Here is a 26,391-nt window from a genome sequence, read left to right on the forward strand (position 1 = left end):
GCTTCTCTTATCTTCTTCTCTCCTTCTTGCTTGGGTTCATATTTCTGAGACGCTCAGTTTGACTATAAGCTCGATGAAATTGGAGTTCGGGTGCTCCCGAATTTAATTTTTGAAGTTTCTGATTTGATTTTACCTCGAAATTCATGCCCGATCAAGATAGTCTTTCGAGAATATATCAAGTATTATTATAATGAAGTTCTAAAACTCTCTTGGTTAGAGGTGTGAGTCTATCACGTCATCTCATAAATCTGCTCAATTAAATAGTTTGTGAGTCAGCACATTAAAAATATTAATATAATTTTTTTATTAAAAAAATTCATTTAAAAAATATTAACATAAAATATTTTTTTAAAAAACTAAAATTTAGGGCTGGTTGAACTCATTTATACCCTGCCGCTAGTGGTCTTGCGAACCTTGCGCTTGAGCACATGAATATCTTAATAAAAATGATAATAATAAAATTGAAGGTAGAAGAGGATCCGAAAATATTGGAGAGGAACACGCCAACAGAGGGCAATGGCGGCCGTTACTCCAATTTCTCTATTTATCCTTAGCCCTAATTATAATCCTTCTCACGAAGCTGCATCCTTTCGCTCTAAAGCTTTTCTGCAGCGAAGTGATCTGCTTGCTTCTTCACACTCTCTCTTCTGCATTCATCCTTCGCTGGTGTTCAGGAGCCGTCTCCTATTCCGAATTGCGACGAGTAGGCAGTTCTCCTGCGTAAACTGCTCTGCAGAGAACAAGCCGTCTCCTTCTTCCGATATAAGGTTGATTCTTGAACCTTTTTTTTTTCTTGAAATTGAACCTAGGGTTCTAATTTGAAAGTACATTCAAGAGATACCAACTCTATTTGATGTAGTCTAGAAATCGGGCCAGTGTATAGCAGGAAAGCGGCCTTAGGTGTCCCATTGAGTTGAGAGTGGGCGAGTATCTTCTTGACATGATCCTGTCAATTCAACAAGAGATGTCTTATGGGGAGATTTGTGCTGTTAGCTTAACTGTTGATATGTCTCTCATGGGAGCTTGATTTGACTGGGATGGACAAAGATTTGTCTGATTGAGAAAGTAATTTTTGAGGTTTCCCCCACCAGAGAGGGCGATTGTTTGGAAGATGTTGCCGAAGCTGTTCCGTCATGCTCCAGTGTTAAGATCGTTTACAATTCCTATGCAAGTCCCTAGAATGGACTGTTCTGAGAGAGGATACAGTTCTTTTTCTGCTCGGTCCGAATGTAATCTGCAAGACACCTATGAATGGGTACCTGCACAGGTAGTCATGGGTGCATAGAGTCAAAATAGGAGATAGCGTAAATATGTTGTGGGGCATATAATAAGCTTGAGGGTTCTTTTGAAGTTATACATATTTTGCCCAGTTTATAATATAGATGTCCTTTATTCTTAGCATATGTCCTTTAACTATACTGTTTTATCTTTAAAAAAAAAAAATACTGTTTTATCTTGGCCTCCAAAAAAAAAAATTCTCATACAATTTTTTTTTCTTCTTGTTAGCTGCATATGTAGGTAATTTGATGGTAAACGTTCTCTGCTCTGATATGATGGATAAAAACATAGATTATTTATATATTTATTTAGTCAATTCTAAGCACCAAAATATGACACATCTGCTACATAGAAAATGACTGGGTTTTTTTGCATTTCTGATGGTTTTTCTTGCATTTTGATAGAACTACTATATATGGAAAGATATTGAAGATGATTCAAATGTGTTTTCCTGTCAGTAGAGACATGCTAGCTCAGGATATGATGCTTTTAGTATCATGCTGAGTCCTGACACAGTGGTAACCTAACCAAATAAATTGTAGCCTAAGTTTCATTTCTCTATTTTATTATGTATATCAATCCTCTTAATTTTAGACATCCAGAGAAATGTACTTGTCCTTGTAGAAGTTTCTAAGGTATTTATTTGTAAAGAAAATAAAATCTAAGAGTTCTAGTATGTAATTGTTTAAATAGTTTATGATGCTTTTAGTATCATGCTGAGCCCTGACACCTTGGTAACCTAAGAAAATAAATTGTAGTCTAAGTTTCATTTCTCCATTTTTATTATGTAATATTGATCCTCTTTATTTTTGGCATCCAGAGGAAATGTACTTTGACCATTTATATTATTTGTCTAGTGATGCTGGACATTCTAGGGTCTAGATTATTTGGTGCCAATCTAAATGTGATACGATGATGATAGTGATTTTCAATTTCAGTTTGCAATTTATGCTAAAAATCATCTAACACAGCATCTACTTTCGACTACATCAAATAGTAGGAAAATAGTTGAAAATGTCAATGAAAAGGTTTTGATTATCAAATAAAAGTTTACGATAAGAAATAAAAATCATAAAACATACAAAACTGATTTAGAGTTCAATTTTGAAAAATAATTTGAAATGCATTAAATTTGAATAAAACCAATTTTATCAACAGGCCAATAAAAAATAATGAGTGTAAAAAAGAGAAGTAGAAGATACAAGAGAAGAAAATATACGCATGCAGGCCTCATTCTTGATTAAGTAGATTTCCTCTCTGAAAAGAGTTTCAAGTCTCACAGCTAATCAAGGATCGCCATTCTTGATTAGGTGAAGGTTTTCACATTAAATGAAGTATTTTAATCATACCATTGATTGATTTAACATGCCTCATAACACTTTTATTTATCGAAATTCATCACATAAAATTTTACGTTACTAAAAAATGTATCCCACAAATCAACAAGACAACAAAAGGTAAATAAATCACAAAATTCTCTTAAGAAGTTAGAAGAATAAGAAGTGATAATTTAAATAAGTGCTTATCCTTGGAATTCTGGAAGTTTAATTGGTTGCGAGAAAACTGTTGAGTTCCATAAGTTAATAGACCATAAGAAGTTTTGCAATTTGAATAAAACATAATGAAAATTTCTTTAAGTTTAGCTCTTGTGTAGACTCTGAAATAGGAAAATAGAGCCAAAATAATGACTCAGATTGAGAGCCGTAGTTCATCATAAAACATGTTAAGAAATCCATGTAAAAATAAACTATAATAAAATCATTTGATCTAATTACTATCAAATTACATATTAACTACTTAGCTTAGGTTGAACTCTATGTCGATCATTTTAGGTTCAATACTTGGGTAACTTCGAGTAAGTTGTCTGATATTCGCTCTATTATTAGCGAACACTTACTTCGATGCATGGCTCTTTGTGATCAGTAGATATTATCTTGTTGGCTAATTTCTCAACTTGATTGACTTATCTCTCTAATGACTTACAAGCCTCATCGAAGGCTGGCCTCTCAATTGTTGGTCACCTGACTACTTATAGTCGACTAAGATTATCTATTATAATTCTACCCCCTTAGCCTTGGCTTTGATCTGACTATAAATAGGATATCAAGTGTCAGTTGCTATTCATATATTTATGATAGTTTACAACAACAACAAGCCTTTATCCTACTATGTGGGGTTGGCTAAATGAATCATTTTTCTTCATTGTGTCCTGTTAAGAGTCAAATTCTCATCTAAATCTAAGAAAGAAAAATCATATCTAATATTTTCTAACCAAGACTTTTTAGGTCTACCTCTATCTTTCTTAACATAAGTCAAATTTAATACATATACTTTCCTAACCGGGTCATTTGAAGGCCTCTATTTTATGTGACCAAATCATCTCAGATGACTTTCTCTTAATCTTATATTCCACTAGAGCTACTCAACCTTTTCATGTATATATTCATTTTGTATCATGTCTCTAAGAGTAAAGCAACTCATCCACCTGAGCATCTTCATATCTGCAACACTTAACTTTATATTACTCTTTTAATGGCCAACACTCTGCACCATAAAGCATTACAAGTCTCACTACCATCTTATAAAATTTTCCATTAAGTTTGAGAGGGACTTTTCTATCACACAACAAGCCTGATGCATTCATCCACTTTAACCATCCAACTTAAATTCTACTAATAATATCCATATCTATTTGACCATCATCCTGAAAAATAGACCCAATATATCTAAAACATGTACTCTTATTAATGACTTGATTGTCCAAAGTGACAACCCCCCACTAGATCTATTATTATTAAAATTACACACCATATATTCAGTTTTAGATCCACTCAAACGAAAGCTTTTAGACTCTAAGGTTGACCTCCATAATTCCAGTGTACCGACGGTCGGCTTACCTGCAACTGGAAGTGGCTGACAGCGGGAACATGACTAGATACGGGAAGGCAGGTATGCCACCAGCGCGACGGGCATCAATAGCGATTCAGTTGGATGCGGTGGGAAGCGGAGTAGCAGTAGCTGGTCAGGGTGACCGTGACGGGCGTGACACGAGATTGGGACAGCCGGGGATGCGACGCGGGACACGCGGACGCGGGATTGGCCTCAGGCGCGACACGCAGATGCAGGGTTGGCCTTTGGCAGGATGTGGGCAGCTCCTGTCAGGCCTAGTCAGGGCGGACATCGGGTCATTCCGAGTAATTATCGGGTTTTTGGGTCAACCTGAACCCGACCAGATTTTGCACGGGTCGAAAACCTTAACCTGAACCTGACCCGGTTTGGGTTCCATACAACACGAACCCGAAATTTTTGGGTCGGGTTTGAGTCGTGTTTTCGGGTCGTGTCCAATATTGACACCCCTAACCTTGTGTTTGAACAAACATTGCAACCCTTGCTCCATAACTCTCTCCCATAATTTTAAAGTATGATACATTAACTTAATTCCTCTATAATTCAGACAATTTTGTGCATCACCTTTATTCTTAAAAATAAGAATCACATACTCATTCTCCACTCATCTGTCATTTTTTTATTCTTCAAAATAATATTAAAATGTTTAGTAAGCCAAAAAATTCTTTCATCTCCCAAGCATTTCCACATCTCTATTGGAATATTATAAGGTCTAATAGCTTTTCCACACTACATTTTCTTTAATGCCTCTTTAACTTCAATTTTACTAATACACCGATAAAAACAAAACTCAAAATTTTCATTTAAGATGCTAAGGTCACTAAAGTCAATTGTATTCTCACAATCTTCATTGAAAAGTTTAGCAAAATATCTCATCCACCTTTGTTGAATATCCTCTTCCAATACAAATACTTTTTGATCTTCATCATTAATACGCTTCACTTGAACTAAATCCTTACTATTCTATCTCTTTGTTTAGCTAACTTATACATATATTTTTTGCCCTCAGTATAATATATTATATAAATTATTAAAAACTAAAATTTTTGCATTGAATATTGCTTTCTTAGACTTTATACAGGCCTCTTTATATCTTTTTCAATCTTTAAAATTTTTACAGCTCAAGCAATTTATATAACATATCTTCTTATTATTTATCTTTTTTTGCACATTTTGATTCCACCACTAATTATTTTTACTATTAGTAAATTTTTCCTTTGATATTCCAAACACATCTTTTGTAACATTCTTAATATCTCTAGGTATTTTTTTCTCACATAACATTAGTTTTCTCATGTACAGACATAATCTTAAGATCTAGAATCTTACTCTCAAAAATATTTTATTAATTTTTTTAAATGCCCCCGTCTAATCCTAAAACAATGATTTACTTTATTTTTTATTTTTTTCCCCTTCAACTTAAAGTATAAAACTAATAAGCGATGTTAGGTACATAAACTTTTACTCAAAATAATTTTACAATATTTGCAATCTAAATGATCTATTTTTTTATAAGAAAATAATTAATCTAAGTTTTACTATATCCATTCTTATAGTGATGATATGCTTATCTTTTCTTAAATAAGGTGTTAGCAATTATAAAATTATAAGTTAAAGAGAAATCTAATATAATCTTATCACCTTTATTAGTCTATTTAAAGTCATAGCCGCCATGAATACTTTTAAAATTATCTACCTCTTTACCAATATGTTTATTTAAATCTCCTCCAATAAAAACTCTTTATTCAAGAGGTATCTTTTGTATTAATTCCTCTAGGTCATTTTAAAATTTTAATTTTGAATACATATCTTAACCTACTTGATGAGCATAAGCGCTTATAATATTAATAATCTTAGCATTAATAATAATTTAAAGCTATCATTCTATCTCCAATTCTATTAATTTTTATAATATTATCTACACCATTTTTAGTATGACTCATACCAACAAAGTAATTCTAAAGTTAATCTCCTTATATCTCTGTCAAAACTATTGTACTTTAATTTGGTTCTCTCAATCGGGTTCTCTTAGTAGTAGTTCACTTAAGACATCTGATATTTAAATTTCGAGTTAATCATGGATTGATGATTCAGATCAAGAATGAAGTTGTGAGCTACAACGATGATCATGAACAAACTCCTCAGAGTGAATTGTGCGACGATTACATTACTTATAATTAACTCAAAAAAATAAGATCATCTTATTAAGGTGATCCTTAATATTTTTGAGTGCTTTCTTCAAGTTGCTTTATTGCCTTATCTGTAAAACCCAAAATTGTCGGTAGTATATGTTGCACGCTTTTCGATGCACTGCGACAAGATTTAAGTGAAATTTCAAAGTCGTCGAAATTCTACGAAATAAATTTTATAAAATTCAATGCAAAATTTCGAGCAAAATGACATAAAGAAACATATAGCAAATTTCTCTTAATTTTGAAATTAAAAATCATGAAAGATTCATAATACCTAAACTATCCTTAGCAAGTATTAAAGCAAAAATGTTATAAATGAGGGCAAAATGGTCCTTTTGCAAATCCCTAATCAAACAAAGCTTTAAGGGACCGATTAAAGTTCGGTCCCTTCATTTTGTTTTCTTCGGTCGAACTAAAGGAGGAGCACGCGACGGACGGGAGAGGGGTGAAGGGCGGCGGCTCTGGCGTCTTTTTCGGTGAAGGGATTTTGGGGAAAATGTAGAGGAAGGCCAAAGGAAGACTAAGGTGAGTTTCTAAGCAAGAGATTCCTTCTTTTTCTCTAGATTTTTGGAAAAGAAAAATATAGGGTTTATGAAAAACTTTAAATTTTCTTTGGGTAATTGTTAGAGAAGATAGGATGAATGTTTCTAAACCTAGAAATGAGATTTTATCCAAATATTTTTGAGATTTGAATTTAAGGTTTTTCCTAAAAATTGAAATTCCTTAAAAGCTTTCACAAAAATATTTCCTATGGGTCCTAGGAATGTTTCTAAAATAGAATTATGAGTTTTTTAAGAATTTACATTTTTCTTATTTTTCCTATTAAATAAATCCTAAAATAGAATTTTAATTAACATAATTATTGAAAATATTATATGATTTATGCTTAGTATGTTGTAATTATCCCTAGGTGTATTAAGGGGGACGACACATGTCTAAGCGACGTCGTACGTCGTAGAGGTTGCTTTGCAATACTTGCGAGATATGTATTATCATTTAAATTAAGTTCATGAATTTAAATTAAGTTAATATTACATTTTCAAATGTTATGATTATTAATGAAATTCACATGTTAATGTGTATTATTTTCTTTAATTACTTCATTTTTACCTGTTATGTTTATATTCATTTCATTGTGTTTATTTTTAAGGGGATGGTAATCTTGTAAAACAAAAATTTTAGGCATAATTGATATTAGAATAAACATGAGGACTTTCAAATAACATATGATTTTCTGAATAATTTAGTCTCTATGATGTATAAATATATTATGATTTGCATGTGCATGATGATTCGGGGTACCAAATGGTAAAGGTGTTCTTCGGAGCCAATGGTAAAGGGGTTCTACAGAGCCAATGAGAAAGGGATTCTTCGGAGTAAAATGGTAAAGGAATGTCCAAAAATTTGACTATGTACTTGATCAGTACAAAACATTGGTACTTTCGGGATGAGTGCTTATTATATATTATGATTATGTTTTTTATGCATTTAATGAAAGACATTAAAGAAAGGAAAGTTTATAAAAAAAAGGAAAAGGTTTAAGGGAAAAATTCAAGAAAACTGATTATGAAAATGTCTTATAACTTATGTTTATCAAGTGTTTAACATGATCTTTTATTGTTTTAATTTCATGCTTAATGACGTGTTTTAAATTATTTCATGAATTTAAGATAAATGCATATTACCTACTGAGCGTTCGCTCATCCTACTTTTGAGAAAGTTTTTCAGGAGAAACTAATAGAAAGGGATGGCAAGACGACAATTTACTTACCGTCGTAGAGGACCTCAGGATGTCAAATTTTTATATTTATGTTATGATTTGAGTTAGTTGGTGTATTATGGATTCAGTTGATGTATTGTATTTATGTTTTAAGTGATTATATGTTTTGATGAATTTGTTGGAAAATTTTAAGTTTGAATGTTTAGTGGCTCTTTCTTACATTGTATGGATGATGTTTATGTTTATGTCATTTAAGAAATGAAACTTTTATGATTTGAATGTTATGTATTCTTCGTATAACTGTCTATTCTCATCCCGTTAATTCGGGCTAGTCGGGCCGGGTCGTGACAAGAATGGTATCAGAGCAAAGGTTTAATAGTACTGATCAATATGAAAGAACTTATATGATAATTGAATGGGTCTTACAATGTATAGGGAGTATGAATTTTATGAATTTTTGACTTATGATATTGTGTTTTATCTCATAGATATGGATCCTAAGCATAATGTCACTAATGACATTGAGAATGAAGAAGGGTTGGAGCTACCAATGATGAACCCTGAGCCTACTGCTACTGAGGGCAATGTAGGTGAAGTAGGGAGGGCGCTACCTACAGTAGCAGATCCTACAGGAGTTTGCAACAATGCCATAATGGAGTCATTTGCTTAGATGATGACAGCGATGACTCAGATGATCAAGAACTCCCAAACTCAGGCTAGTGGCAGTGGGAGTACTATGGATAAGAACTTAAAGTTGTTTCAAGATATGAAGTCTCCGTTGTTTTCAATTGGTGGACCTATAGAGACTGAGAATTGGTTGATGAGAGTAGAAAGGATTTTGGAGGGTATGTCTTGCGCGGAGGATAGGAAGGTTACTCTCGCTGTTTATGCCTTTGATTGTGAGACAGAAAGGTGGCGGTGAAGCCAGCTACAAGAGATATTTGGAGGGCGATCTAGTAGTCGATTCTCCTGGGGAGAGTTTGTGAGGGTATTCAGAGACTGGTTTTTACCTATGTCAGTCAGGAGACAAATGCAAGATAAGTTCAATAGACTAGTTTAGGGAGATCGTTCTATTTTACAGTATGAGGCAGAATTTACTATGCTGTCCAGATATGCCCCTCACATAATACCAAATGCTGAAGAGAAGTGTCACCGCTTCCTGTTTGGACTGAAAGATATAATAAGGCAGCCTCTCATACCTTCGGGATTGAAAACTATTCCACTTTGATGGAAAGAGCCAGAAGGATCGAGATGGACTTACAGGCGACTCAGAGGAGAGACTTAAAGAAAAGAAAGATTAAGGGCAGGCCTAATCCCACTAAGTCTGCTCAATGTTCTTAATCTGGATGTCTACTTAGAAGAAACCCAGACCCAACAATTCTGACAGCAGTGCTTCAGTTGCTATAATATACAGCAAATGTGGAATGATGCATAAGGAAGAGTGCCTCTCTGACACTAACACTTACTATTAGTGTCATCAGCCTGGACATATGGCAAAGTCTTACCCACTTCTGGGATAGAGATCTACTACAGAGGCCAGGACATGCAATAATACTCAGAGGACAGCTGGCATACCAAGAGCTCTGGAGTCTACAATATCTGTTCCTTCTTAAGGTCAGATTCGTCATAATGTTCAGTCTCGAGTCTATGGATTGTCCAAATAAGAAGTTAAGGGCCTTCTGATGTTGTTACATGTATGTAATTTAATTAATTGTCAATAAAAAATTATATATGATATGAATGAACAATAACTTTCATATTTTATATTGAATGTTATGACTTTTATGTGATTATGGACAATCTTAATGTGTAACAAGCCTGTTAGAGTTTTATTTTATATTGGAGCATCACATTCCTACATTTCAGAGGATTTTGTTAGATCACTAAATTTGTTTTCTACAGTTATGATTAGATCATTATCAGTTTTAATGCCTAATAGAAACCAAATGGAAACTAAGCAAAAATGTCCTGTGGATTTGAGAATATGTGATAAGAATTTGGAGGCAAATCTTATTGTATTACCCTTATTTGAGTTTGATGCAATCTTAGGCATGGATTGGTTATCTTGCCATTTCGTGACTATAGATCGTAACAAAAAGGAGGTTAAGTTTTGTATGCAAGGAGAGAGAGAATTTAAATTTCAAGGGGATAATGTAGTAATAGCCGTGATTGTGTCATCTCTGAAGGATATGGATGAAAATTGAATGTCATGTTTTATAATGAATATCATGACTTTTATGTGATTAGTGACAATCTTAATGTGTAACAAACCTGTAAAAGTATTGTTTGATACTGGAGCATCACACTCCTTTATTTTAGAAGGGTTTATTAGATCCACCAATCTATTTATTACAATCATGGTGAAACCGTTGTTAGTTCTAATGCCAAATGGAAATCTAATGGAAACCAATAGGAGATGTCATGTAGATTTGAGGATATGTGAAGATAACTTAGAAGCAGATTTGACTGTTTTGCCATTGTCTAAATTTGATACAATATTAGGCATGGATTGGTTATCTTGCCATTTCGTGACTATAGATTGTAATAAGAAGGAGGTTAGATTTTAAATGCCATGAAGGAAGAATTTAAATTTCAGGGAGATAGAGGAATAACTGCTATTATGGTTTCATCCTTAAAAGCTTACCAATTGTTGAGGAAAGGATATGAAGATTTCTTGGCTTATGTTAAGAAGGAGAAAAAGGTAGAAAGAGAGCTGAAATATATTCCTGTTGTTCAGGAATATCTATAAGTGTTTGTAGATGATTTACCTTGTTTAGCTCCAAGTAGAGAAATAGATTTCTCTATTAAATTGGTGGCAGGAGCTGAACCTGTTGCTAAAGCCCCTTACAAAATGGAAATAAAAGAACTGAAGGAATTGAAAGATCAATTGCAAGAGTTGTTTGATAAGGGATTCATCAGGCTTAGTACCTCCCCTTGGGGTGCTCCTATATTGTTCGTGAAGAAGAAGGATGAAAGCTTAAGGCTCTATATAGATTATAGAGAATTGAACAAGCTGATAGTGAATAATAAATATCCTTTCCCAAGGATAGATGATCTGTTTGATCAATTAAAAGATGCTTTAATATTTTCAAAAATTGACTTGAGGTCAGGGTATCATCAGCTCAGGATTTAAGAAGAAGATATACAAAGATAGCCTTCAGTACTTGATATGGCATTATGAATTTGTGGTGATGCCTTTTGGTCTTATAAATGCCCCTGCTATATTTATGGACCTCATGAATAGAATCTTTAAGCCATTTTTAGATTTATTCGTGATTGTATTCATAGATGATATTCTGGTTTACTTCCCAGATGAAGAAGTACATGCAAACCATTTAAGGGTTGTGTTACAGACTTTGAGAGGAAATAAATTATATGCTAAGTTCTCTAAGTGCGAATTTTGACTAAAGAGTGAATTTTCTGGGGCTTGTGATCAGTAATGGAATGATTTCTGTAGATCAGCATAAGGTACAAACAATAGCAGATTGGCCTCGACCAGCTATAGTGACAGATGTCGGGAGCTTTTTGGGTTTAGCTGGATATTACAAAAGGTTTGTTGAGGGGTTTTCGCAGATTTCTATGCCACTATTTAGATTGACTAAAAAAACAGTGAAGTTTGAATGGACAGTTTAGTGTGAATATGCTTTTCAGAGGTTAAAACAGTTTTTGATGACTGCTCCAGTGTTGACTATTCCTTCAGAGTCAGATAAATTTTAGCTCTATAATGATGCATCGCATAAAGGGTTGGGTTGTGTACTTATGCAGAATGGAAGATAAACTAAATGTACAAATTGCATTTAAAAGATAAACTAATCACATGAGATTATAATACCATGATATCTTTCGGAAAGAGAAGGATTTTCCAAATTTAAAAAAATTATATTTTACGTATCTCACCGCGGTGTGTGACTTGCCAATTGCCCTAACAAATTCCTCTCTTTACATGTTCAACATCTAAAAGAAATATAACAAAAAGTGTAAATGTCATATTCTTCCACAAACTTTCTTAAATCCTTAAATTATGAGAATAAAGAACCTACCCATACGTTTTTCTTAAACTTTCTAATTTAATCCTTTCCCAAAAAATTAATCTTATTTCTAATTTCTCTAAATTTGGGATTTCATCAAAACCTTAAGTTTTGGGAACCCTCTTTTGTCCATTCATAACGCATGCTTAAGGAAATCTCTTATACACTTAACACTTAAGGAAAATATAATTAATTTTTTTATTAATCTAAATTAACATTACAAAACTAGCATTTTCTGTAAAAACCTTAAATTTCACCTCTAAAACCTTCCCAAGTCCAATTAGAACCATAATACTTAAGGGTTTTCATGATTAGGGAAAAACCCTAATTTTTAAAACTTGAATTTGCTTATAAAAATTAAATTAACTTCCAATAGATGCTCTCTAATGCATTTCATTAGAAATCATTCTTACAAAGGTATTTTGAAAGAAAAAAGAGAATTGAATGAAACCCTAATTTTAAAAACTAAATTTTTGGGAAAAACTAAAAATTTCATGATTAAAAGCTTTCTTACCTCATTTCCTAACATTCTTCTTCAAAACTTTAGTGTTTTGGACAAACCCTAACACTTTCATCCAAAGAAATCTCAAGAAAATGAAGGTATTTTTTATGTATAAAGCTTACCTTACTCCTTGAACTTTCCCCTTCAGTTTCCCCCAAATGCACACCAAAAATCGCTAGCCGCCGCCGCCGAAGCTCCAAGCCACCCTTCTCACATCTGCTCCCTCCCATTCTCTCCCTTGCTCGGTTGAATGAAAAAAGAGGGACCGAAATATTTTGGTCCCTTGAGATGTTTTTGTTATAAGAGAGAAAAAGCTTACCAAAAGACTCATGTTCCCCTTCTACTTAACATTTCCTTAAGGCTTCATGAGGGGTAGAATGGACAAAAGGGGTTAAAGTTTACTTAAACGAATTTTGACGATTTTTAGTTTTAAAATCGAGCGAAATTACGTATATGCTCTTTATACCGTTTCGATTGAAATTTTATGTAGAATTTTATAAAATTCATTACATCGAATTCCGACGACTTTGAAATTTTTTCTAATTTAGTCGCAACACATCAAAATGTGTGCGACGCCGATGATCGATATTTTTTTTTCGGATTTTATAATTTTCTCTCATTAAAATTTTTTCCTCGAAATTTAAAAACAAGCTTAAGAAATCATACCTTAGTCAAATAGGTGAGAGTAGTTTTCTCTCATTTCAGACTCCTCCCAAGTGGCATCTTTTTCAGATCCATGCTTCCAAAGGACTTTAACATAAGGGATCTCTCCGCTCCGAAGCTACTTAACATCATAATCTAAGATTTTCTCAAGTTCTTCTACAAATGTCAGGTCTGGTTGAATATCCAATTATTTATTATTGATCTTCTAAATTTCATCTTAAATGTACTTCCTCAAATAAGATATGTGTAACATATTATGTACTCCACTCATATGAGTTGGCAAAATCAACCTGTATGCCATATTTCAAATCCTTTCTACAATTTCAAAAGGACCCACATATATTGGACTCAACTTATCTACTGCCAAATCTTTTTACACCCTTTATTGGACTAACTTTGAGAAACACAAACTCTCCAACTTCACACTCAACTGATCTATGTTTAGCATCAGAATATTTCTTCTGCCTATCCTAAACAACCTTTAATCTGTCACGGATTAGTCTTATCTTTTCAGTAGCATCATCTACTAAGTCAGCTCCAATATTCTTTCTTTCTCCTGTTTCAGCCCAACATAAGGGAGATCGACATTTTCTCCCATACAAAGCTTCATAAGGAGCCATACCTATACTTGATTGAAAATTGTTGTTATAGGCATACTCAATCAGTGGTATATGTGTCTCCCACTTACCATCAAAATCAAGTACACATAACTTGAGTGAATCTTCTAGGGTCTAAATGGTTTTTTTTGATTGACCATCTGCTTGAGGGTGAAAAGCTGTACTGAAAGTAAGTTTGTTACTCATTGCCTCCTGAACCTTCCTTCACAGTTTGGAGGTGAATCTACCATTCCAATTTGATACTATTGATCTTGGTACACCATAAAGTCTGACAATTTCATTAACATATAAGCTTGCCAACTTCTCAATAGCTTCTGATTGTTTGGTGGGTAAAACGTGAGCCGATTTGGTCAACCTATCTATTATCACTTATATAGTATCATGATCACTATTGGACCTGGGTAACCTAACTACAAAATCCATGGCTGTCTTCCCACTTCCACTCAGGTATAGGTAAGGGCTCTAATAATCCTCATGGCTTTTGATGTTCTATTTTAACAATTTGGCAAACAATACACTTAGCCACCACTTATGCCACACTTTTCTTCATCCCTGGCCACCAAAAGCATTCTTTCAAATCTTGATACATCTTGTTACTACCTAGATGAATGGTATAACGTAAATAGTGAGCTTCTTAAAGGATTTTTTTTCTTAAGTCTCCAACATCTGGGATACAAATTCTGTATATATACCGTAGTAAATTATCCTCATCAAGCTCATACTCCTACACATGACTTGCCTTCACCATATCTAAGATTTTCTCAAATTCTGCATCTTATTACAAAGCTTCACTTATCCTATCCTTCAATGTTGACTGAATTATCATCTGATTTAAAGTCACAAACTCTGCTTCAATGGGCTGGACTACTGAAATTTTTAGCTTTTCCAGATCTTTTATCAATTCATACTATTGTGTAATCATTCAATTGGCACTATTAGAAGTTTTCCTGCTTAAGGCATCTGCAAACACATTTGTTTTACCTAAATGATATTAGATACCCAAATCATAGTGCTTAATAAGTTCCAACCATCTCTTCCGCCTTACATTCAACTTTTTATGTGTGAAGATATATTTTAAACTTTGGTGGTCAGTAAAAATTTTATATTTTACCCCATACAAGTAATGCCTCCAAATCTTCAGTGCAAAAATAACTGCAGCTAACTTGAAATCATGGGTTGGACAAGTCCTTTCATGATTTTTCAGTTGCCTAGAAGCATAGGCAATGACTCTTCCATTTTGCATAAGTAAACAACCCAACCCTTTGTGTGAGGTATCACTATAAAACTAAAATCCATTTGTCCCCGAAGAAATATTTAGTACTGGAGCAGAGATCAAACACTGTTTGAGTCTTTGAAAAGCCTCTTCACACTGAACTGTCCATTTGAACTTCACTGCCTTTTGGGGTCAATCTAGATAATGACATATCAATTTGTGAAAACCCCTAAACAAATCTTCTGTAGTAACCAGTTAAACTAAAAAAGTGCCTGATCTCCGTCACTATAATTGGTCATGACCAATCTACTATAGCTTGTACCTTGTGTTGATCCACAGAGATCTCTCCATTAATGATCACATGCCCCAGAAAATTCACACTTTTCAATCAGAATTCACATTTAGAGAACTTATCGTATAATTCATTCTCTCTTAATGCTTGAAACACAACCCTTAAGTGATTTGCCTGAAGTGCTTCATCAAGGGAGTATATGAAAATATCATCTATGAACACAATCACAAATAGATCTAAAAATGGCTTAAAGATTCTATTCATGAGATCCATAAACACAGTAGGGGCATTTGTGAGATCAAAAGGCATCACCACAAATTCGTAATGCCCTTATCTGGTATTGAATGTTGTCTTTGCTACGTTTTCATCTCTAATCTTGAGCTGATAATATCCTGATTTCAAATCAATCTTGAAAAACATAGAAGCACTTTCCAACAAATCAAACAAATCATCAATTCTCAAAAGAGGATATTTAGTTTTTACAGTTCGTTTGTTCAATTCTCTGTAATCTATACAGAGCCTTAAACTTTCATCATTCTTCTTCACAAAAAATACAAGAGCACCCCATGGAGAAGTGCTAGGCCTGATGAATCATTTATTAAGCAATTCTTGTAATTGATCTTTCAATTCCTTCAATTCTTTTATTTCCATCCTATAAGAGGCTTTAACAACATGTTTAGCTCCACTAACTAGCTCAATAGAAAAATCAATTTTACTGCTCGGAGGTAAGCTAGATAAATCATCTGCAAGCACTTTTGGATGCTCATGCACAATTGATATATCCTCTAATCCTTTTTCTTCTCTCTTCGCTTCCTTAACACAGGCCAAAAAGTCTTAATATCCTTTCCTCAATAATTTGTATGCCACTAAAGATGAAATTAGAATGAATGTTATGCTTCTTTTCCCTTGAAACTTAAATTCTTTCTCTTTTAATTTAAGCTTATTTTTTGTTACAATCTATTGTCGCAAAATGGCAAGACAACCAATTCATACAACAACAACAACAACAATATCAAGCCTTTGTCCCACTACGTGGGATCGGCTACATGAATTCTTTTTTGCCATTGTGTCCGGTTAAAAGTCAAATTCTCATTTAAATCTAATAAAAAAAGACCATTTTTAATATTTTCTAACCAAGTCTTTTTAGGTCTACATCTACCTTTCTTAACATAAGTCAAATCGAATACCTCAACTTTCCTAACCGGGTCATCGGAAGGCCTCCGTTTAATGTGACCAAACCATCTAAGATGACTCTCTCTAATCTTATCTTCCAGTGGAGTTACTCCAACCTTTTCACGTATATGCTCATTTCATATCCTATCTCTAAGGGTCAAGCCACTCATCCACCTAAGCATCTTTATCTCTGCAACACTTAGTATTATACTTCTCTTTTAATGGCCAACATAACATAATACTTAGGTTATGAAAGAGTGTGATCCATACCTAAGATTATATCATATTCAGATAATGACAATAATATTAGATCTACTCCCAAGTTTTTATCACCTACAGTCAATTCCACATTACACTTCCTGTTAGTTTCCAATTGATTTTCATTTGGCATTAAAATTGATAATGGTTTGAGCAAACCTAAAGGGGTCAAGTCAACAGATTTAACAAATTCTTTTGAAATGAAAGAGTGCAATGCTCTCGTATTAAATAATATCTTAATAGGCTTGTTATACATAAAGATGGTTCCTAATATCATGCAACATAACGTAATGCTTACTTTATTCATACATCATAAAAGAATATATTGACATTTAAATAAATTCCATACCTGTAATAACATCAGGAGAGTCCTTGGCTTCTTATTGGGATAGATCATAAACCCTTGGTTGAGCAGGCTGACGAGTTTGGCCCTGAGACGGAGTTGATACTTTAGACTCCATTCTTTATTTGCCAGCCATCCTATGAGGAGTACTACCTATCCTGGCCTTTGTGGCAGACTTTTTTCTCAAAATAGAGGAAGATTTTGCCATGCATCCTTGTTGATGGCACCAGTAACAAGTATTGATTCCAGAGAGGCACTCACCTTTGTGTGCCCTCCCACACTTAATACATATAGAAGAATGAGTGCTGCTCTCTGAAGTGCTGGGTTTAGGCTTCTTCCAAGTGGGTCTTCCAGACTGAATTGATTGAGTAGACTTTGTCTTGTCTTCTTTCTTCCTTTTCTAAAAGTCTCTTCTCCTCTAAGTATTTTCAAGCCTATCTAAATCCTTCGAGCCCTCTTAATCAAGGTAGAATAATCCTCAATGCCAAAAAGAATCAATAGTTGTCTAACGATATCCTTTAAGCCAGATAGAAAGCGATGACACTTTTCTTCTGCATTGGAGATTAAATGAGAGGTATATCTAGAAAGCATTGTGAACTCAGCCTCATACTGAATAATCGATCTATTACCTTGTACCAGTCTAATGAATTTGTCTTACATCAGTCTTTTATCTGACATCGATACATACCAGTCTCTGAATACTTTCACAAACTCTACCTAAGATACTTGATTGCTTGGTCGTCCTCCAAAGATCTCTTGTAACTGGCTTCTCTACCACCTCTTTGCTTCACCATTAAAAGCATTGGCAGCTAAGGTAACCCTTCTATCTTTAGGGTGTGACATACATTTCAAGATCTTCTTTATCCTCATTAATCAATCTTCCGCCTATATGGGTCCACCACTTGTGAACAAGCTTCATGTCTTGGAACAACTTCAAGCATTTGTCCATTGGAGTGTTTCCACTACCACCAGCCTGGGTCTGAGTGTTCTTTATCAATTGGGTCATTGCTGCCATCATTTGCATAAAAGATTCCATAGTAGCATTGATGCTACTACTTTGAGGCTCTGCTACGGCTCGTAGTTCCCTCTTAATTTCTCCAGTATTGCAATCAGTGGTATTAGTTTTAGGATCCACGGCCCTGAGACATAATGCAACGAAATAAATAAAGCAGTCTATAGCACATGCATTCTATATCTACTCTAACTTATAGAATCATCCTATTGACTCTTTCATATTGATCAGTATGTTAAAACCCTTTCGCTCTAATACCACTATTGTCATGACCCGACCTGATAAGTTCGCATAGACGGGGCAAGAACAAAAGTCAGCAGTAAGATTTAAACATTCATATAACATAACTAAAGCAACACTGCCATTGCCAGGTCCCAAGTCCTGGATGAGAAAAGTGGGGGGTTGCGTTAGATAGTTGACAGTCAGCGTAAAACTTGTCGAACAATAATGACATGAATCATTTAAGAAATTGTGTTAATGTTAGGGCGTCCCCTGGAAGCGACGCGCTGTATGGCCTGAATACAGTGACAAGTGTGCAAGGGCCGCTACACTGGTGCCCGAGTGCAGTGTTAAATAGGCAAGGGTCCCCACATCAAGGACGGATGTGGGCAAAGAAGCTAGTCCATGAAACTAAAGTTAGGATAGGAACTTGGAATATTGGTTCCCTTACAGAAAATTAATGGAAGTAATAGATATTATGATTCATAGGAAGTTAAATATTTTGTGCATTTAGGAAACTAAATGGGTTGGAGAGAAGGCTAAGGAAATTGATAGTTTAGGATTTAAACTTTGGTATTCGGGTAGAAGTCGTACTAGAAATGATGTAGGTGTTTTTATAGATAAGAGTTTAAATGATAATGTTATAAAAATTAATAGGATTGGAGATAGAATTATAGCTTTAAAGATTTTTGTTGATGATAACATTGTTAATATTATAAGTGCTTATGCTCCTCAAGTAGGTTTGGATATGAGTTCTAAATTAAATTTTTGGAATGACTTAAAATAAATTAATACAAAAGATACTTCTTGAAAAAAGAGTTTTTATTGGAGGAGATTTAAATGGACAGGTTGGTAGAGAGATAGATGATTTTAAAACATTCATTGTGGCCATGGATTTGGAACGACGAATGAAGGTGGCAGGATCATATTAGATTTTTGCTTAGCTTATGATTTTTCAATTGCTAATACTTTATTTAAAAAAAAAGAATGAGCATCTCATCACTTATAAAATTGGATATAGTACAACTCAGATTGACTATTTTCTTATTAGAAAATTAAATCGTTTAGATTGCAAGGATTCTAAAATTATTCCGAGTGAAAATTTATGTACCCAATACCGATTATTAGTTTTGGACTTTAAGATAAAGGGGCATATAATAAAAAATAAAGTAAAACGATTTTCTAGAATTAGATGGGGGCATTTAAAGAATATTAACAAAAATATTTTTAAGAATAAGATTTTAGATATTAAGATTTTGTCTGTGCATGAGGATGTTAATGTTATGTGGGAAAAAGTGGCTAGTGATATTAAGAATATTGCAAAAGATGTTCTTGGAGTATCAAAAGGAAAAGCTCCTAATAGTAAAAATAGTTGGTGGTGGAATCCAAATGTGCAAGAAAAGATTAAAAATAAGAAGTTTTGTTATAAGAATTGGTTTAATTTTAAAAATTCTGATAATTGAGAAATATATAAAGTGGCTCGTAAGAATGCTAAGAGTAAGAATGCTAAGAAAATAATATGCGATGCAAAGACATTAACTTTTAGTGATTTATATAATAGATTAGATACTAAAGAGGGAGAAAGATATATGTATAAGTTAGCCAAACAAAGAGATATGAGTAGTAAGGATTTAATTCAAGTGAAGTGTATTAAGGATGAAGATCAAAAATACTTTTCTTAGAAGATGATATTCAACAAAGGTGGATGAGATATTTTGCTAAACTTTTTAATGAAGATTGCAAAAATAAGATTGACTATAGTGACCTTAGCGCCCTAAATGAAAATAAAGATTTCTGTTTTTATCGGCGTATTAGTAAAACCAAAGTTAGAGAGGCTTTAAAGAAAATGAAGGGTGAAAAAGTTGTTGGACCTGATGATATTTCAATAGAGGTGTGGAAATGCTTAGGAGATGAAGGAATTTCATGGCTTACTAAACTTTTTAATACTATTTTGAAGACTAAGAAGATGCCAGATGAGTGGAGAATGAGTGTGTTAATTCCTATTTTTAAGAATAAAGGTGATGCACAAGATTGTGCGAATTATAGAGGTATTAAGTTAATGTGTCATACTTTAAAACTATGGGAGCGAGTTATGGAGCATAGGTTGCGGCGTGATACTAATGTTTCTCAAAATCAATTTGGATTCATGTCGGGTAGGTCGACTATGGAAGCCATACATTTATTCAGAGGTTTGATGGAAAAATATAGAGGAAATAAGGAGGATCTACATATGATATTTATTGATTTAGAAAAAGCATATGATAAAGTTCCAAGAGAAGTGCTATGGAGAGTTCTTGAAAAGAAAGGAGTCAATAATGCTTATATTCAAATCATTAAAGATATGTATGCAGGAGCTATTACTTGTGTTCAAACACAAGGTGGATTGACCAAGTATTTCCCTATTTCGGTTGGGTTACATCAAGGATCAGCCTTAAGCCCATATCTTTTTGCTTTAGTCATGGATGTTCTCACTATACATTTGCAAGATGATGTACCTTGGTGTATGCTTTTTGCTGATGATATTCTTCTTGTTGATAAGACTAGAGAGGGAGTTGAAGGTAAACTTGAATTATGGAGGTCAACCTTAGAGTCTAAAGGTTTTCGCTTGAGTAGATCTAAAACGGAATATATGGAGTGTAATTTTAGTAGTAATAGACCTAGTGAGGGGATTGTGACTTTGGGCGATCAAGTCATTAATAGGAGTACACGTTTTAGATATCTTGGATCTAGTGTTCTGAGTGATGGTGAAATAGATGGGGATATTATCAGCAGAATTCAAGTTGGATGGTTGAAGTGGAGGAATGCATCGGGATTATTATGTGATAGAAATGTACCCCTCAAACTTAAGGGAAAATTCTATAAGATGGTAGTGAGGCCTACAATGCTTTATGGTGCCGAATGTTGGCCATTAAAAGAGAAGCATAATACTAAGTGTGGCAGAGATAAGGATGCTCAGGTGGATGAGTGGCTTTACCCTTAGAGATAGGATACGAAATGAGCATATACGTGAAAAGGTTGGAGTAGCTCCAGTAGAAGATAAGATTAGAGAGTGTCGCCTTAGATGGTTTGGTCACATAAAACGGCGGCCTTCCGATGAACCGGTTAGGAGAGTAGAGGTATTAGATTTGACTTATGTTAAGAATGGTAGGGGTAGACCTAAAAAGACTTGGTTAGAAAATATTATGAATGACCTTTCTTTATTAAATTTAAACGAGAATTTGACTTTTAATAGGACAGAATGGAGAAAAAGGATTCATGTAGCCGACCCCACGTAGTGGGATAAAGGCTTGATGTTGTTGTTATTGTATATAACATAACTAAAGCATCTCCAAACATATAGAAAGAGCTACTAAATATTCCAAGTAAAATTTTCATTTTTTTTCTTTTCCTCTATAATTCAATGATATCAAAATATACATAAAGGTTCAATACATAGATGGATATAAAAAAAAAAATATACCTATTACATGTCATCCTGAATCCATCTAACACAAAATATAAAAAAAAAACCCAATAAGGAATCTGTCCCCCGTCGTCTCCCTACGATGGTAAGTAAAATGTGGTTTATTTGTCATTATCGCTTAACAGGTTCTCCTGAAAAATGTTCTATAAGTTTGATGAGTCATAACTCAGTAAATAAAATAATATTAAATTAAATTTAGAGGCAAGAGGAGTACAACATGTATATATTTCCAAGTAAAGAAACAATCAACATGCTATGATATATCAACTAAAGTAAAAATGCCTCTAAGTCAATTTATATGTTCTCTTTCTTTGCATAAACTTGCAACCCTTTTTCATTAAGCATTCATGATTCATTTGATACCTTTTATACCTATAACAGAATGACATATATCATAGTAACATAATCTTAGGCACCTGTCATAGAAGTATCGTTTATTTTATACTGATCAGGTACACTTTTTAATTGGCCATTCTTTTACCATTTGACTATCAATAACCCCTTTCATTGTCTCAAAAGAGCCCCTTTACTATTGGCTCAAAAGAACCCCTTTACCATTGATATTCTGCATCAAACATACACATGCAAGCATTCTATATTTATTCATAAAATGGACTTTAACATGTTATTCGTGCTTATGGTCTAATGTTTCCATATATTGCTACATGATTGCATAATTTCATAAGAAAGGAGACATGATTACATATGCATTACATATAAAAGGAGACATAAACTTTGTACTTTCTATAATCATCACATAAGAGATATACATTTGCATTATGTATTCTAAAGTATTTATGTAAGAATATGCTACGCTACATATGAAGGTACAATTTGCATTTAAAAGATAAACTAATCACATGAGATTATAAGACCATGATATCTTTCGAAAAGAGAAGGATTTTCCAAATTTAAAAGAACTACATTTTACCTACCTCACCGTGGTGTGTGACTTGTCGATTGCCCTAACTAATTCCTCCCTTTACATGTTCAATATCTAAAAGAAACATAACTAAATGTGTAAATGTCATATGCTTCCACATAAATTTTCTTAATTCCCTAAACTATGAGAATAAAGAACGTACCCATACATTTTTCTTAAACTTTCTAATTTAACCCTTTCCCAACTCAAAATTAGTTTTATTTCTAATTTCTCTAAATTTGGTATTTCATCAAAACCTTAACTTTTGGGAACCCTCTTTTGTCCGTTACATTACACATGCTTAAGGAAACCTCCCATACACTTAACACTTAAGAAAAATATAATTAATTTTTAGATTAATCTAAATTAAAATTATAGAAAATAGCATTTTGTGTAAAAATCCTAAATTTCACCTCTAGTCCAATTAGAACCATAATACTTAAGGGTTTTCATGATTAGCGAAAAGTCATAATTTTTAAAACTTGAATTTGTTCATAAAAATTAAATTAACTTCCAATAGAGGCTCTCTAATGCCATTAGGATTCATTCTTACAGAGGTATTTTGAAAGAAAAAAAGAATTGAATGGAACCCTAATTTTCAAAACCCAAAATTTTTGTGGAAAACTAAAAATTTCATGATTAGAAGCTTTCTTCCCTCATTTCCTAACATTCTTCTTCAAAATTTTAGTGTTTTGGACAAACTCTAAAACTTTCATCCAAAAAAATCTCAAGAAAATGAAGGGAGTTTTATGTATAAAGCTTATCTTACTCCTTGAACTTTCCCCTTCACTTTCCCCCAAATGCACGCCGGAAATTGCCGACTGCCTCCGAAGCTCCAAGCCGCCCGTCTCACATCCGCTCCCTCCTGTTCTCTCTCTTGCTTGGCCGAACTAAACAATAAGAGAGAAAAAGCCTACCAAAAGACGCATGTACCACTTCTACTTAATATTTTCGTAACGCTTCATGAGGGGTAGAATTGGCAAAAACGGTTAAAGTTTACTTAAACAAATTTCGACGATTTTTAGTTTTAAAATCGTGCGAAATTAGGTATATGTTCTTTATACCGTTTCAATCGAAATTTCACATAAAATTTTATAAAATTTATTGCGTAGAATTCCGACGACTTTGAAATTTTGCCTAATTTAGTCGCGGCGCATCGAAATTCGTGCGACGCCGATGAGTGATATTTTTTTTTGGGATTTACAATGAACATGGTACCAAGTCAATATGTTATTGTATACCTCTCAACTGTGATAACTTCTTACGGTAAGTCTGTAGGAGTAATATCACTGTACTCAAACAGAAGGGTGAGATCACAACAAGTATATGATATTCAACTGAATCATGTATAACATCCTCCAATGAAATGAATGAAGGTAAGGTCAGTAAATTCTCTTCTGGAACTATCTAATCATACTCTCTCGACTCTCTACTCAAGCGTCCATGTTTTGGATTTTAGTCAACTAAACATCATTAAAATATTCTCTCCTTTTCCTTTTGTGAGAATGCTCTTTTATCTTTATTTGCAAGTTTTCATTTTAGTTTTAGGCACATCGAATGATTAAAGATTGTAATGCAAACAAGCCTTAAGAGATCAAGCAATTGCTCATCTTTCTAGTCATAATGTTATAATGTCCAATTATTTTGAGGTTTCCAGCCTTTTCTTTTTTCTTTTTTTACGACGGAGGCTTCCTTGTGATCTCAATTTCATTTTTTCTTCAGCTCAACAGCCAAGATAAGAAGTGAAGTACTCTCACCCTTCCGTTCTGTCCGAATGTTCTTTTATATTGCTTTCATTGCAAGTGGTGCTTTAGGAGGACTAATCACCATCACACGATTAATTTCTTCTCTTGCGAATCCATCAAAAACATTGCTACTGCCTGAGATTTTAAAGGATCTTAGCATAGATCTAGGTGCAGTTTTTCTTTTCTATTTTCTGTACGCGAGGGAGAACGAAGCAAAGAATGTTCAGTTGGCCAAGCTATTCAGAGAGGAAAGCCTCTCACAACTTAAGCTACGCATTGACCAGAAGAAGATAGTTCCTATCAATGATCTGAGGGGAATTGCACGCCTAGTCATCCTTGCTGGCCCTGCTGCATACATTAACGAGTCCTTCAAGCTTAGTGAAGCATTTACTGAGGGCCTTCTTGAACGAGGAGTGTTAGTGGTTCCCTTTGCCACTGATAAGAGCAAACTTGAATTTGAATCAGTAGATTGTAAAGAGCAGTTTCCTATTGATGAAAAAAGGAAGAAGCTCTGGCAGCTGAGGCCTGTTAATGTTGCAGAATGGAGCAAGTGAGAACCTGTTTAAAGCATTTTTTTGTTTTCATTCTTATCATTTAACTTTTCTCTGTGCTTTTTTCTGCAGTTGGATAGATGAACAGAAGAAATTGGCTACTGTTTCGCTTGATTCTCCTGTGTGAGTATCGAACCTCTTTATGCTCCATTCATCCTCGAGTTTTGAAGGAGTATTCATGGTTATCATTAACCATATATTACGAAAGTTGAAACTGAAAGATACCAGCTTTTTTAGATATGTTATTGCTCAAGGAAATGATGCCAATTGTCAAGTTTTCTTACATGCTATGCTGGAGTTTGCTTATACACGCATGCGAAATACTAGGTTTATAAAATTTCATGATAACATTATGTCGGCTTTTGTGATTCTGCCTCAGCAGGTTTTACTTATCAATTATTTGCTGATGCATTTTTTTATTTTCTTTCCATTTTCCCATGATGAAGATATCTCTCACTACGTATGGATGGTCGAGTTCGTGGGAGTGGTGTTGGTTATCCTCCTTGGAATGCTTTTGTTGCTCAACTACCTCCAGTGAAGGGGCTCTGGTCAGGAATTCTTGATGGGATGGATGGAAGAGTATTGTAAGAATATGCATTTATATTGTAAGCGGCTTACTGGTTGTGCTCTTTGTTCTCTTGACTTCAGCTGCATCCTTGTCTTTTATGTTTGATCCATGCTTAGATTCTACTCAAGTGCTATCAGCTAGTAGTTTTTCCATGTTGAGTCCTTTATTTGAAACCATTCCAAAACTTATGTTCTATGTTCATAATAGGAATCACAGAAGTATATGTAGGACTTCTGTTGGAGCGCTGTAGTTCTTAAACTAGGAGAAGAGGTTCATGGAGTAATGCCAAAGCCTAAAAGGAACATAGCATGAATATGAAGCCTAAAGTTATTTTTGAGAAGTACTTAACATTTCTAAAGATTAGCTAACTACATGAAGTTGTGCATGTTGTTCCATAATTATTTGCATTTAGATGGTTCTGATAGGCCTCATTCATTACTTAGTTGCTGTCTTTTTAAGTTTTTTAACACACAACTATCCCTTCTTGAACACGAGGGATTCATGTAAAACTTGCTTATCATTGATCTAGCAAAATAATTTCTTCAGAATGAGCCTTTTAGGGTGCGTTTGGGACGGCTGCAGCTGTCAGTAAAGCAGGTTGTGAAATTGTTGTATATAAAGTTGTTTTTTAAAGTTGTTGTATAGAAATCAGTCAATTTTGTTTGGGTAGTATTACTGTCGAACTGCTGTGCTGCTGCTGTTTGACAACAAATTACCTTGTTACC

General features: G+C 34.0%; 1 protein-coding gene across 2 annotated transcripts; it reads left to right on the forward strand.

Moving 5' to 3' along the window:
• Positions 1–433: 433 nt before the first annotated feature.
• On the forward strand, positions 434–26,006 carry LOC110098755 (protein LOW PSII ACCUMULATION 1, chloroplastic). 2 transcript variants are annotated; one of them, XM_020825674.2, is made up of 5 exons: positions 434–767; positions 24,525–25,097; positions 25,171–25,221; positions 25,336–25,425; positions 25,545–26,006. In XM_020825674.2, exons 1-5 carry the CDS (start codon positions 517–519, stop codon positions 25,684–25,686), a joined length of 1,107 nt encoding a protein of 368 aa, XP_020681333.1. In that variant the 5' UTR covers positions 434–516; the 3' UTR covers positions 25,687–26,006. The 2 variants fall into 2 exon arrangements, with proteins under 2 accessions (XP_020681333.1, XP_020681340.1); XM_020825681.2 differs by lacking the exon at positions 25,336–25,425 and having other exon boundaries at positions 439–767.
• The last annotated feature ends 385 nt before the right edge of the window (positions 26,007–26,391 follow it).

Source organism: Dendrobium catenatum, unplaced genomic scaffold, assembly GCF_001605985.2.
Source record: "Dendrobium catenatum unplaced genomic scaffold, ASM160598v2 fragScaff_scaffold_249, whole genome shotgun sequence".
NCBI lineage: Eukaryota > Viridiplantae > Streptophyta > Magnoliopsida > Asparagales > Orchidaceae > Dendrobium > Dendrobium catenatum.

What these genes read in the sequence shown, in the direction of transcription:
- LOC110098755 (XM_020825674.2), top strand. Translation starts at nt 517, where the DNA reads ATGGCGGCCGTTACTCCAATTTCTCTATTTATCCTTAGCCCTAATTAT. An exon ending in TCTCCTTCTTCCGATATAAG is followed by an intron (nt 768 to 24,524) that starts GTTGATTCTTGA and finishes TTTTTTCTTCAG; the next exon opens with CTCAACAGCCAAGATAAGAA. An exon ending in AATGTTGCAGAATGGAGCAA is followed by an intron (nt 25,098 to 25,170) that starts GTGAGAACCTGT and finishes TTTTTTCTGCAG; the next exon opens with TTGGATAGATGAACAGAAGA.